Source organism: Dendrobates tinctorius, unplaced genomic scaffold, assembly GCF_039654945.1.
Source record: "Dendrobates tinctorius isolate UK_male_01 unplaced genomic scaffold, ASM3965494v1 ptg000022l, whole genome shotgun sequence".
NCBI lineage: Eukaryota > Metazoa > Chordata > Amphibia > Anura > Dendrobatidae > Dendrobates > Dendrobates tinctorius.
Window position 1 is genome coordinate 118,626,855 of NW_027361690.1, and position 14,966 is coordinate 118,641,820.

Genomic DNA, 14,966 nt, shown 5'->3' on the forward strand with positions numbered 1-14,966 from the left:
GTGCCTTGCGATGCGATTATAGCAGGAGAAATACGGCAGTGTGACTCTGCCCTAACACCTGTGAGAGACGTTTTGTGGCCTGTGCTGACAGTAAAAAACGGACATGTCAGCGTGTTTTGCCCATGGACACGGTCCATGGAAACACACTGACATGTGCATAGAACCATTCACTTGAATAGGAAAATTCCTCCCGAGTCTCTACGTATGGCCAAGTAGTTCTGCACAGCCACATATGGGTTATTGCCACGTTCAGTAGAAATGGGGGCAAATTTTAGTGCCATTTTTACCCACTTGTTTGAAAATGTTAAATCTTTGGCTAAAACAAAATTGTGGTGGTAAAAATGTAGTTATTTTATCTTCATTGCCCAATGGTATAAAATTCTGTGACACACCCATGGTGTCAATATGACCACTACCATTAGATGAACTCATTGAAAAGTGTAGTTTGTAAAATGGGGGGGGGGGGGGGGGGGTCACTTATGGGGAGCTCTGCTGTTCTGGCACCTCATGGGCTCTCCCAGTGGGTCATAGCACCTGCAAACCATAACAGAAAAATCTGGCGCTCCTTGCCTTCTGAGCTTTGCATTGTGCCTGAAAAGTATTTCCCTGTTAGGCTAAGTGCACACGTAGCAGAAAATTTCTGCTTGAAAACAGAACTCCCTTCCCAGGAACCGCGCTTTTTTTCTGCTCATTTTTCGTGCAGTTTTTTCCCCACACGTTTTCCAAACGCATTGAACTAATCAGAAACACGGAAAAAAAAACCCGCAAAATTAATTAGCATGCTGAGTTTACCGCGATGCGTTTTTTTCGCAATAAAAAAATGCATCAATGTGCACAAAAAGTGTAAAATGCATAGAAATGAATGGGAAGCTTCTTTTTCGCGGTTTTTTGGCAAATCCGTGGAAAAAAAAAACGCTGTGTGTGAACACAGCCTTACACGGAGGGTATTGGCACATTCAGGAAAAATGGACCTCAGTTTGTTGCAAAAAAAAAAATTTCCTACTAGTCTTTAGAAAAATTAAAAACTTGGGGCTAAAAATACATTTTAGCGGTAAAAATGTAAATTATTCTTTCACCGCTCAGTGGGATAAAATTCTGTGAGGCACATGAGGTGTCAGAGGTATCAATATGATCACTGCACCCCTAGATGAATTCATTGGGGAGTGTAGTTTGTAAAATGAGTTCATATATAGGGGGTTTCTGTTCTGGCACCTCAGGGGCTCTGCCAGTGTGACATGGCACCCTCAAACCATTCCAGCAAAATATGAACTCCAATATGGCGTCTATTCCCTTTGCGTTTTGCACTGTGCCTCAAAAGTAGTATTAACCCACATATCGGCGTACTCAAGAGTCGAGAACCTAGACATGTTTGGCATCTATGAACTGGTAATGACCAGGAGAATCATAATGGCAGGTCAGCTTTAGCATTTAATGAACTTAGTAAAAAAGCAAAGACAAGACAAGTGTCGGATTGTACTTTTTTTGCAGTTTCCCGCAATTGAAATATTTTCACCTTTTTTTGATATGGTAAAACCAATGGTGTCGCTCAAAAGTACAACTCATCCCGCAAAAAACAAGCCCTCACGACCATTTTGACCAAGAAATAAAAAAAAGTTATGGCTCTGGGAAAAAGGCAAAATATGAAAATGCAAAACCAAAAATACCTCTGGTAAGGGGTTAATATTTGGTTAATACCATTAGAGCCCTCTCCTTCTTGAAGCTGAAAGCAGATACAGTAAAGCTGGCCATTTTGTTTTAATTGCTGTTGCCGAGGTCTATGTATAGAGCAGCACTGGAGAGGAGTTTGTCATCACCTGATGTACTTTCCATAAGCAGCAACCAAGATGACAGTCAGTTTAATGAAGCAACCTGCAATTTGAGTTAATGCCTATGCAGAACTCATCTCCACTGCTGCATTCTGCATATGCAAGAAAAAAAAAGTAGTGATTGCCTCCATATTCGACTGCGAACTCTTCCCATTAACCTTAAGACATATGCACATGGAGTCTTTACAACACTGGTAAACTCGCCAAGGTTTTCCTAGGCAAAGCAGCTTCAGGAAAAAGCTTTTTTTTTTTAAATATTTATTTATAACCGTCTGCAAACAAGATAAGAATCAGTAACATACATCTCTCTATATAAAAATCTCTATATATAAAAATGAATGTATGTGTCACCAACCAATCACAAAGCATCTTTCATTTCACCAGAGCTGTGCAAAAGAAGCTCAGCTGTGATTGTTTGCAAGGAAAACTGTTGGTCATAGCAACCAATCACTAAGCATCTCTCATTTCACCAGAGCTGGTTAAAAGTAGCCGAGCTGTGATTGGTTGCTATGACCAACAGTTTTCTCACTGCATAACAACACATCAGCAGACACTGACATGGTGGGAGAAATCTAGCATCCCCAGGAACATAAGCTCCCAGCCATTGTCTGCCCCCCCAGAAAGGAGCACGGAGCACAGAGCACATAACAGAAATGAATCCCCCCTCCCGTGGATCAATGGTATGCAAGTTAGGGCAAATCCACTCAGTGTTTTGGTACTAACCCCAGGCCTTTCTTAAAGGGATCTCCGGTATGGAAGGCAGGGCAAATCCATCCAGTGCTTTGGTTCTGACCCCATGCCTCTCTTAAAGGAATCCTCGGTATGGAAGTCAGGGCAATTGCCTTCAAATGTTCTGGTACTGACCCCAGGCTCTCTTAAAGGGATCTCCAGTACGGAAGTCATGGTAATTCCCTCAGCGCTCCGATTCTGACCCCAGGCTTCTATAAAAGGGATCATTGGTAAGCAAGTCAGGGCAAATCCATCCAGCACTCTGGATCTGATCCCAGGCTTTCTTAAAGGGATCCCCGGTATGGAAGTTAGGGCAAATCCACTCAGCGCTCTGGTTCTGACCCCAGGCTGACGGGATGATGTGGGATATTAGGGGTAGTAGTCCGGTAACACTGGCTGACGGGATGATGTGGGATATTATAGTGAATGTGGCTATGCGGAATGGGCGGTGCTATACACATATTTTATATTATATATATTCATTATAATTTGTTATAACTAACCGTAGTTAGTTACTATGCCCGGGCAGCACCAGGCTCTTCAGCTAGTAGCATATAAAGTCGAAGAAGGACATAATATCCAGAACGTGTAGCTTGAAAGATTCAAAAGAAGACAGGGTTATTCAGTATAATAGTCAGTCCTAAGATTGCATTTCCCAAGTAATGGCAGATATTAAGGGTCGGATATTAAGTTGGTAAATAGTATGTGGAATGGAGGGTAGAAGAATACCAAGATATCGTAAAGAACCACGCCCCCACTGAAATGGAAAAGGGAAGGGCCACCATTGTTGAGCATCCCTGAAGATCGCTAAAGCCTTGGATTTGTTAAAATTTATGCTGAATCCCGAGATTTTTCCTAACTCATGGAAAGCCTCCATTATGAAAGGAATGGACTCCTTAGGCCTCTTTCACACTTCAGTTTTTTGCATCAGTTATAATCCGCCAAAAAGGCGGACAAGCGGATCCGTTCTCAACTGATGTGAACGGATGGCACATCACATTTTTTTTTTTTTTTTTGTCCGGCACCCAGAAAGAAATTCGGGTTAAATCAGTGTTTGCAGGATCCGCCAGAGAAAAAAACGTTACAAGCTCCGTTTTGAAATTTTTGAGGATGGTGACGGACAGCAACTTTTGGCGGATCCTCACAAAAAACAGATGCAACGGACAGCAATCCGTCACAATCCGCCATTAATGCAAGTCAATGGGAAAAAAACGGATCCTCAAAAAAAATTTGAGGATCCGTTTTTTTTCAAAACCTGGCGGATTGTGACTGATTGTAAAAAACGGAAGTGTGAAAGAGGCCTTAGGATTGGCCATCATGAGTAGTATGTCCTCAAAGGAAGGAATCATCTCCAGACATCCAAGTAGAGGGTCTAGGGCAATAACAAACAATAATGGGGATAGAGGACATCCCTGCCTCGTACCTCTGAAAACTGAGAAAGGGGATGACCGAATACCATAGAGCCAAATTGAGGACTGAGGAGTGGTGTAAATAGTCCGGATAAAATTGAAAAAAGAAAATCCAAACATTCTGTATTTAAATGTTCGGATGAGGTGGGACCAAGATACCCGGTCAAAAGCCTTATCGGCGTCAAGGCTAACCAAGATGTTTCGTTTAGCTTTGGTTTGATGACTATGAATAACAGCGGCTAATGCCGTTCTAATATTGTAGGTGATGGATCGGCCGTGGACTAAGCCCGTTTGGAAAGTGGTGAGGATATTCGGAAGTATAGATTGTAATCTGTTGGCCATAATTTTGGTGAGCAATTTGAAATCTACATTTAAATGGGAGATTGGGCGGTACGAGGCAGGGAGAAGGGGGCCTTTATCCGGCTTTGGTAGTAATGAAAGGCTCGCTTCATTGAAGCGGTCAGGCAGGGAACTTAAGTCTATAATATGACTAAAAAGGTGGGGTATAAGTAATGGTCGCAATATTTTATATAATTATGCTGAGTAACCGTCCGGGCCAGGGGCTTTAAGCAATTTGAGACACTGGATGACCAATCCAACTTCCCCAGGAGAGACGGTTTATTTAATATTTCTCTTTGAGAGATGGAAAGTTTTGGTGGATCAACCTTGTGAAGGAAATTATAGCCTTCTTCCTGGGAATCGTTGGTTGGGCCATAGAGATCTGCATAAAAATCTCTGAAAACCACACATATTTGAACTGGGTCACGGAAAACTGAAACATTAGGATGTTTGATGTTGGTGATTTTAGTAGCCGTTTTAAAGTGTTTCGTTAGTGATGCCAAAAGGCGCTCAGGTTTATTGCCCCAAAGAAAGAAGCGTTTACATTGGTAGGCAAGTTGGTTATGTGCTTGTTCATGCAGCAAGGTGTCTAGGCCAGTGGTCTTTTTGCCCTGAAGAGGTTTCACTGGCAGGTTTGCCATGGTTTTTGCTTTGGCTCCACTGCTGGGTTATGTCATACAAATTGAACTAGAACTAGTGAGCGGTTTACTAGTGAAAGCCGCCCTTAAAAAAGCTACTTTTTTTTTTTTTTTAAAACCATTTTGTTATTTTACAGTGCATCATAGTCACCCTTTGTGGCGCTTTTTCAGGTGGGTTCAAGACAGAATTCATCTGAAAAAGCAGCAGTGCACACATAGCCCAAGGCCATTTCTAAATAGTCCTGTATCCTATCTGCCCTTTAAAATTTATAGTATTTTAGACCAGGAGAGGCACGTTTTATAAATATTAGCTTTAAAAAGGTCCTACCAGAGAAAGTTCGCCTTGTCGAGGCTGGTGGGCTCATGAATTAGCTCACCTTGTCGAGGCTGGTGGGCTCATGAATTGGACACTTTGTTTGTGAAGCTCCGTTATAAAATAAGCATATTCCATATAGCAATAATACTGTCCAAATTCCATATATCCAAATGTTTGCCTATATCTCAGTACCGACAGTGTGCTGCTGTATTTGGAATGCATATTACTTTTTACTAAACGTTTCCACATTTTTAAATAGCAATGTAAGAACTCTGATCTCTGAACGTCACACACAGGTTATTCCTGCCAGAAAGGCTCCGACCTCACAAGTTTAGCTATAGAAACTCAATAAGTCCTTGTCAAGGGTCCCCTGAGCTGATGTGCTGGCATTACTGACTCATACCTGACAACCTGCTGTAGTTCCTCAGCAACTAAACGTCACACTCGTCCTTCACTAATTTTAGATTCCTCTTGAGCTCCCCGCTGTGAAGGAGCAGTGTGCAGGGGAAGCGTGTCATTCACGCAGGCGAGCGCATGGAGGAACGGTGACCTAGAAAGATGGCGTGATTAGATGCTGACCGTCACTAGCCCTGCACCGCTTCCTTTTATGGTTACTGTAATTATCATAATGAGGAGTTAGCCCACACATCATTTACTGGATTCTCACATAAAAACTAAGTTTGCCCATAAAGTTAGAGATGAAAAGAGACTAGAAATGGAAGTCAGAACCAGTAACTTAAAGAAAACTGTCACCAGGTGAAAAATGTTCAGATCTTATTTTATTCTTGCTGCTCCCCCAAGCACTCTCGTATTTTTGCTTTTTTCAGTATTCAGGTTCCAGAGACCCTGACCTTTATTAAGTGCTAATGTTTGTCTTCACCAAGCGTGAGTGGCTTACAGGGCAATAATAAAACCAGAGAAATGAGCACAAGTTCCATTTCACAGACAAAAGAAAAAAAAAAATATAAATATATATAATATATATATATATATATATATATATATATATATATATATATATATATATATATATATATATATATATATATATATATACATACACACACACACATATATATACCCTAACGTAAATAGTACATATTATCCATTTTATAGTATTGTTATTAATATGAAGGGGCATGACTATACAGAGAATGCCGACAGTGGGATTCATGTACAGCATACGCTGTCCTACTAGAAAGTCAGCCATGTTCCAGAGGCGGCTGTGTGACTTTATATACAGTATAATACGTATGGGCACCTATAGACGTGAATCTCCTACGTACACAAATTACACCCAAGGCTACACACATAACCCTATCTGAATTATTTTGTCTTGCCCAACCAGGTAAAAAAAAAAACAAAAAAAAAACAAAAAAAAAAAAAACTTGGGTTAGTCTGGAATTCGATTAGATCATGTGCAATAATTGCCCTCAACATAGGAGGAAATTTCTTTTTGGTTTATTGCTGATTACCCATTTCTGTCACTAACAGAATCCTGGAGAAACAAATCTGGTATGGGATTTTTCATGCAACATGCCCTGGTAGCCAAAAATATTTGTTAAATTCCAAAATAATTTTTTTTCTTAAGTACTTAAAGAGCGATACAGATAAGAATGTGTGCGTCAATGTTGACCTACTGTATATTGTACTAGCCTGTGCAAAAGATTGTAGTAGGTGGAGGACTGCGAGAACGGCTTCCCCAGGAATTATGTACATGTTATGCTTGGCAGATCATTGTATAAAAAGGGTCTGTACACAATAACTAGCAAAATAGTATGTGAAGTGTAAAGTCAGGCTATAAAAAGCAGCCAATCACACATTGCCCAATACCAGGGGGAAAACAAGGCCTTCTGGGTCAGATATGGACGTTACCGGTCCCAATTGTGAGCAGGGGTTTCAGGAAGGGGACAATTGTCGTCAGTTGTTGGTGTTGTCAACTCACCTGTACATCTAATAGCCAACACAATTTTACATTCTCAACCAAAAAAATCAAAAACAAAACATGGCTGTCATATGTGGCCAGGGACTGGTCAAAGACCAATGCAGTTCCCCCACCTAGTGTATGGACACACAAGTGAATGTGGAGTACTCCCAACAACATGCAAATAAAGAAAGAATGGAGTAGCCATAAACCACAGAAAGGATTAATAGATTTCATAAAAGATAAATCTTTGTTATATTATATTAAAAATATCAAACATTTATAATATATGAGGTAGATTGAAGGAGCAATCCAGATAAAACAGCGAGAGGTCACCATAAATCAAAATAGGGCAATAAGAGCAAAAGTGCAAGTAAGGTTACAGACCCCAATGTGCAAAGTCCTAAAGAAATATTGCAGTAAGCCTAAATTGGTATACTAGACCACTACACACGGGTGTCAAAGTAGAAAGATCACCATTTACCCAGTAACTATTGCACCATATATAAGTAAGGGCTAAATAAAGTTCTGTGAAGGGTTAATACTAAAATCAGAGCTGAAGTTTCGTTTTATCCATTCTCTGGAGGTTTCGTTTCTCCGTTTTTGTTGTTGTAAGATAAATTTTTATAATTGGCATGGGCTGTCATGAAACCAGACTAATCTCATCAGGTACAAAGATAAGGGGCTCGGGGGTGCATTGCTCTGAATATGCCATTATACTACTTTCTACGCTATTTAGGTACAGACATATATGTAGTTTCCGGTTTTCTTGCAATATTATTGGCTTATAAAGTGAAATGCTATTGGTACTTGAGAACCTTGCATAATTAAGCAAAAGATTATAAAAGATGTGACTAAAATAAAGGGGCTTAGTGATCTGCCTCGATCCTCCCGTACAGAGACCCCAGTCTCCGTGTGGTCATTTGAGTTGCTAGCAACACTGGAATAATTTGGAAATCACTGGCTCAACCGTGAAGGGTTAATTTAGCCCTCCCAAAATAGCTACCTCAACAGTTCCAGGGAATAATACCCATAATATCATGTAACCATATTTAACACTTACCCTTAATGCCAATAAGAGAGGGGGGGACGCCTCTCCGTTAACCCCAACGCGCGTTTCGCCTCAGCTTTAACAAGGGGAGATGTCTGTCTGATGTCGCTAGCCCATATACATATACAAAGTCCCAGGTGCTGGTAATCACATCGGCGCATGCTCAGTGGAATCGGGCGGCGTCTATACAATGGTCCACCGCCATCAAAAGAGCCGCGCACATGCGTGGTAAACAACCACCCATGTTATGAATGAGTCACCGTAGGAGGCAAAACAAATCCTAGCTAAGTCCAGAAAACCAGAGAAGTTGGCAGCTATCCGATTGCAGACCCCTAAACCTAACAACAACAACAACAACTAGCAGTAGCCGTGGGGGGTTCCTACGGTGCCCTAGACCCCTCGATCACAGCCGGAGAACTACATAGCCTAAAGACAGAAAGGGAAATCTAAACTGCCCCAGAGCAGACCCCAACATATAATGACGGTGAAGCAAGATGAAAAAACACTCACACAGATAGAAAGATAGGCTGAGCAAATGATGGGGACCAAGCTAACTAAATAGGACAGAATAGAAAAGCTGCTGTCTGCAATCTGCCAAAAACCTCTCAAAAACAAGAGCCAACAGACTGATAGGGAAAAAAGCCCTGAAGACGCTAGGCTTCAAAAAGACTATCAGTACTCAGGTATTGTCTGAAGACAGAGCAAAAAGGAATTCAGCTCACCCAGCAGGGAAAGGCAGAAATCCAGAAAAACAAGGCAAAACAAAACCAAAACACAAATGCAAAAGGTAGAGCAGAAAACTTAGCTTTTGAGGAGCAGGAATCAGACTGGTCTCCAAGAATCCCTCAGAGTAATCACCCGCAAGGCAGAAGGGAGTCGGCTGCCTTATATCCAGTCAGCAATTCCAGTCACCCAGTCATCATCATTCTGCTCAGGTGCTTTGTAATCAGCCTCACTACCTTCCTTCACCACAACAGGGAGTTCATCAGACCTCAATGGTGAAGGGGAAAATGAACTCACAACACACCCATGTGACGTCATTATAATGTGCGCGACTCATAATAGATGGCCGGAACGTAGCGCGCCAATACTGATCACACTGCGCACGCGCTCAGGACCGCGGCCATTTTTTTTGTGGACCACATACGGGCGGCCATAAATCAAAGAGTCTAACCTAATCAAAAGATAACAAAACTATGTAAAAACGGAATAAACCGCCAGTGTCCCAAACCTCCAAGCAGAATCAGGTATTTCAGTCATGTGCACATTAATTAGAAGTCAAAAATGAGTCATCACCTAATCAATGAAGCAATAACTAACAAGAATACAATGACACTGTAAATCAATACAATATAATACGAAGACATATCCATTATACATCAGATTGCTGATTATAAAATAAAGGAGACCTCCTCCCATAAGGAATTTCCATCAACCAAATTCAATGGGATGTAAGGAGAGAATAATAATCTCATAAAGTCTCCAGGGTCAGTCATCCTTATACATTCATAGCAAGTATATTGATTTCCAGAAGAATTGGCATCAGCTTAAAGGCATATCCGCAGTGATTCTGCATATTAGTCCATCATGTTGTAATAAGGCTTCCGGGCACAGGCACTCGAGCAATGTAAAGACGTTGAGTTATAAATGTATGATAAACTAAAAAGACGAACATACAAAAAAGAATCAATTAAAACACAAAAATCACACAAGAAAAAATACCAAGGCGAGTCATATCATGGAGAGGGAAGGGGAAGGAGAGGGAGGCGGGGAATTAGATAATGAAATAAAACGATAAACAAAGGGGAGGAGGAAGCAAAAGAGGACAACAAAGATGGATCGGTTTATTAAAGAAATGACCCAAAACTATTGGTTTCATTTAGTCCCCTAGGTGTCCAATGTCACGATCCACCTGCACTCATGTTGTGCAAGGATCTTCTTGACATTGCCACCACGCTAAATTTTGTCAATCCCATGGACCAACAGGCCCTTTGGATTAGCATCATGGAATAATTTAAAGTGCTTTGGGAGGGGTTTCAAAATGGAGACATCTTGGATGTCTTTGGCCGCCATGATATCTCTAACATGTTCGCGTAAGCAAACTTTTGCTCTCGCGATGTAAGCCAGACATAAATTTTCCCACAGGGACAGGTGGCATAGTATAACACATTAGATGTGTTGCATGTAATAAAGTCCTTTATATAAAAGGTCTTCTTCCCGTCTGACGATGTAAATGACGTAGTTCTATAAATATTCGGACATGCAACACATCTACCGCATGGAAAACATCCCTGTGCACGTGCGTGTCGAGTTAGTGAGAAATGTTGTAATTTTTGGTACATAGTGGCTCTTAACCAGATGATCCTTTATGTTCATGCCGCGTCTAGGGACTATCCTTGGTTTTACTGGAAGACATGCCATTAATGTGGCATCCGTATGCAGGACTGGCCAGCATTTTTCCAAAATGTCTCTCATTCGATCCAATTGGCAGTTAGAGGTGGATACAAAACAAATTTCATTCTTTCGCTGCCGAGAATTAGTGGGATTAGTTAGCAACTCATTTCGTGGAGTCCGTTTAGCTCTCCTATACCCCTGTTTAATACACCGATTACTATATCCTCTGGATCTAAAGCGCTGCCTCAAATCCCTAGCCTGCTGCTCAAACATAGTTTCCATGGAGCAAATGCGCAGAGTACGCAAATACTGTCCAACCGGGATGGCACGGATGACGGGTGGAACATGCGTGTAGTAAGGAGTTTGTTGCTGTCTCCTTACGAAACAGGTCAGTCTGGATTACCCCATGAGTGTCCACACATAATACATCCAAAAACTCAAGGTTGGACCTATGCTATTTATATGTGAACTTCAGGTTAACATCATTAGAATTTAAATACTGCATAAATCCTTTGAGTTCAGGTATGGATCACTCAAATGACAAACACGTCATCAATGTAACGATGCCAGCACTGCACATGGTCTGCGGCGTGGGCCCCGCCACCAAGGAAAACCTGCTTCTCCCAAATCTTTGGAGGCTGATATTGATATTCTTCAATCTGAGTTAAAAAGAACCTATCAATATCAGCCTCCAAAGATTTGGGAGATGCAGGTTTTCCTTGGTGGCGGGGCCCACACCGCAGACATGTGCAGTGCTGGCATCGTTACATTGATGACGTGTTTGTCATTTGGCAGGGATCCATACCTGAACTCAAAGGATTTATGCAGTATTTAAATTCTAATGATGTTAACCTGAAGTTCACATATAAATAGCATAGGTCCAACATTGAGTTTCTGGATGTATTATGTGTGGACACTCATGGGGTAATCCAGACTGACCTGTTTCGTAAGGAGACAGCAACAAACTCCTTACTACACGCATGTTCCACCAATCATCCCGGTTGGACAGTATTTGCGTATTCGGCGCATTTGCTCCACGGAAACGATGTTTGAGCGGCAGGCTAGGGATTTGAGGAAGCGCGCTTTAGATCCAGAGGATATAGTAATCGGTGTATTAAACAGGGGTATAGGAGAGCTAAACGGACTCCACGAAATGAGTTGCTAACTAATCCCACTAATTCTCAGCAGCGAAAGAATGAAAATACTATTTGTTTTGTATCCACCTCTAACTGCCAATGGGATCGAATGAGACATTTTTGAAAAATGCTGGCCAGTCCTGCATACAGATGCCACATTAATGGCATGTCTTCCAGTAAAACCAAGGATAGTCCCTAGACGCAGCATAAACCTAAAAGGATCATCTGGTTAAGAGCCACTATGTACCAAAAATTACAACATTTCTCACTAACTCGACACGTGCACAGGGATGTTTTCCATGCAGTAGATGTGTTGCACGTCCGAATATTTATAGAACTAAGTCATTTACATCATTAGACTGGAAGAAAACCTTTTAAATAAAAGGACTTTATTACATGCAACACATCTAATGTGGTATACTATGCCACCTGTCCCTGTGGGAAAATTTATGTCGGGCTTACATCGCGAGAACTAAAAGTTTGCTTACGCGAACATGTTAGATATCATGGTGGCCAAAGACATCCAAGATGTCTCCATTTTGAAAACCCTCCCAAGGCACTTTAAATTATTCCATGATGCTAATCCAATGGGCCTGTTGGTCCGTGGGATTGACAAAAATGAGTGTGGTGGCAATGTCAAGAAGATCCTTGCACAACATGAGTGCAGGTGGATCGTGACATTGGACACCTTGGCACCTAGGGGACTAAATGAAACCAATAGTTTTGGGTAATTTCTTTAATAAACCGATCCATCTTTGTCGTCATTTGCTTCCTCCTCCCCTTTGTTTATCCTTTTATTATTTCATTATCTAATTCCCTGCCTCCCTCTCCTTGATATGACTCGCCTTGGTATTTTTTCTTGTGTGATTTTTGTGTTTTAATTGATTCTTCTTTGTATGTTCGTCTTTTTAGTTTATCATACATTTATTACTCAAAGTCTTTACATTGCTCGAGTGCCTTTGCCCGGAAGCCTTATTACATGTTGGACTAATATGCAGAATCACTGCGGATATGCCTTTAAGCTGATACCAATTCTTCTGGAAATCAATATACTTGCTATGAACGTATAAGGACGACTGACCCTGGAGATTTTATGAGATTATTATTCTCTCCTTACATCCCATTGTATTTGGTTGATGGAAATTCCTTATGGGAGGAGGTCTCCTTTATTTTATAATCAGCAATCTGATGTATAATGGATATGTCTTCGTATTATATTGTATTGATTAACAGTGTCATTGTATTCTTGTTAGTTATTGCTTAATTGATTAGGTGATGACTCATTTTTGACTTCTAATTAATGTGCATATGACTGATATACCCGATTCTGCTTTGAGGTTTGGGCCACTGGCGGTTTATTCCATTTTTACATAGTTTTGATATCTATTGATTAGGTTAGACTCTTTGATTATGGCCGCCCGTATGTGGTCCACAAAAAAATGGCCGCGGTCCTGAGCGCGTGCGCAGTGTGATTGGTATTGGCGCGCTACGTTCTGGCCATCTATTATGAGTCGCGCGCATTATAATGACGTCACATGGGTCGTTGTTTACCACGCATGCGCGCAACTCTTGATGGCGGCGGACCATTGTATAGACGCCGCCCGATCGCGCGTTGGGGTTAACGGCGAGGCGTCCCCCCGCTCTTATTGGCATTATGGGTAAGTGTTAAATATGGTTACATGATATTATGGGTATTATTCCCTGGAACTTTATTTAGCCCTTACTTATATATGGTGCAATAGTTACTGGGTAAATGGTGATCTTTCTACTTTGACACCCGTGTGCAGTGGTCTAATATACCAATTTGGGCTTACTGCAATATTTCTGTAGGACTTTGCACATTGGGGTCTGTAACCTTACTTGCACTTTTGCTCTTATTGCCCTATTTTGATTTATTATGGTGACCTCTCGCTGTTTTCTGGATTGCTCCTTCAATCTACCTCATATTATAAATGTTTGATATTTTTAATATAAGAACTATCTTTTATGAAATTAATCTTTTCTGTGGTTTATGGCTACTCGATTCTTTTACTTACAATTTTACATTAAGTAATCGCAAAATATAGAACTGCATTTTGGAATTTGTAATTCCAGATCTAACTAAATTGATGTATATTATGGAGGGAAAAAAAATAAAATAAAAAAAAAATATATGTATCTACACTGCCCCATGTATTGGAGTCTTACCTTTCCAACAGTGGTCTTATAAGCAGTTTTGATTTCTTGGCGTTGGGCAATTGTCCGGTTTGCAATCACATCAATGATGGCATCTTCGTCCGTGCCTGAAAATAACGGGAGGACGGGGATAGGATGAGAAGGTGGAGCAGGAGGGATCAGGAGTTTTGCATCATTACTCAAGACAAAAGGAAACAAAAATAGACTGTGGAATATAGTTAATATTGGTTTTAAAAACTTCCAGAACATAATAATGAGATCAAATATCAGAAGGAGATCACACCGCTCTGCTCTGGGGAATTTACATTGCACCACGAGACAATCCATATTTGTGCCGTGTCAGTGAGGCTTTATAGACTCACCAGCCTGTGAAGATGCCATTTATACCCACATGCCTACAGGCGCTGCTATAGACACTGATCTATTGTCTGAAAGCGGCTCCTCATCCAGACCTACACACTGTGGAAAAGCCATACAACAGCTCTGCATAAAATATACACTTGACAAATACTAAATCCTTTACAGACAGCTACTAACTTTTGGAGACGAGAATGACTTGGGGACAGGATTCTGCACAGTGCCCAGTAACGCCATAATTTTATCCTTTACACCTTTATGTTGTTTCATCTTCTAATTCTCACACCAAAGAGAAGACTAGATCTACAGGACTTGGACCAATATGATTGGTCCAAACATCAAGGTATCTCAGAACCATTCAGGAATAGATAAGACTCCCTGGCACTCACCCATCCCCTTCATGGCTTTCTGCAGTTTCTGGGAATCATCCGCTGCATTGAAGTTCGAGTAAGGCCTGATGGTTCCCTTGGTTCCAACCTGCAAATATGAACATGTGAGACAATGACCACCAACAAGGAATTTAGCGCAAAGCTTGGCAAAACTGATGATAAACAAGTGTGCCTGTGTGATAATATAAGGCTGCGGAGAGGGGAACCCAGACGAGGAGAAAGTTATAACATCTGTTCCCAATTAGAGAATGTTTTTAGATAAGAATTTTTAACACGTATCACT

The 14,966-nt window shown here is 41.1% G+C and overlaps 1 protein-coding gene across 3 annotated transcripts in view; it reads right to left on the minus strand.

The window, feature by feature from the left end:
• ANXA4 (annexin A4) overlaps positions 1-14,966 on the minus strand; it is a 121,870-nt gene that overhangs the window by 66,905 nt on the left and 39,999 nt on the right. For all 3 annotated transcript variants that reach the window (XR_012230990.1, XR_012230989.1, XM_073569096.1), the window contains exons 3-4: positions 14,684-14,771; positions 13,950-14,044 (exon numbers count right to left, since the gene is read on the minus strand). Coding sequence is in view for 1 of the 3 variants with exons in the window: in XM_073569096.1 (XP_073425197.1) it covers positions 13,950-14,044; positions 14,684-14,771 (183 nt within the window). In the remaining 2 variants the exon portion in view is untranslated. The remainder of the gene's footprint in view (positions 1-13,949; positions 14,045-14,683; positions 14,772-14,966) is intronic.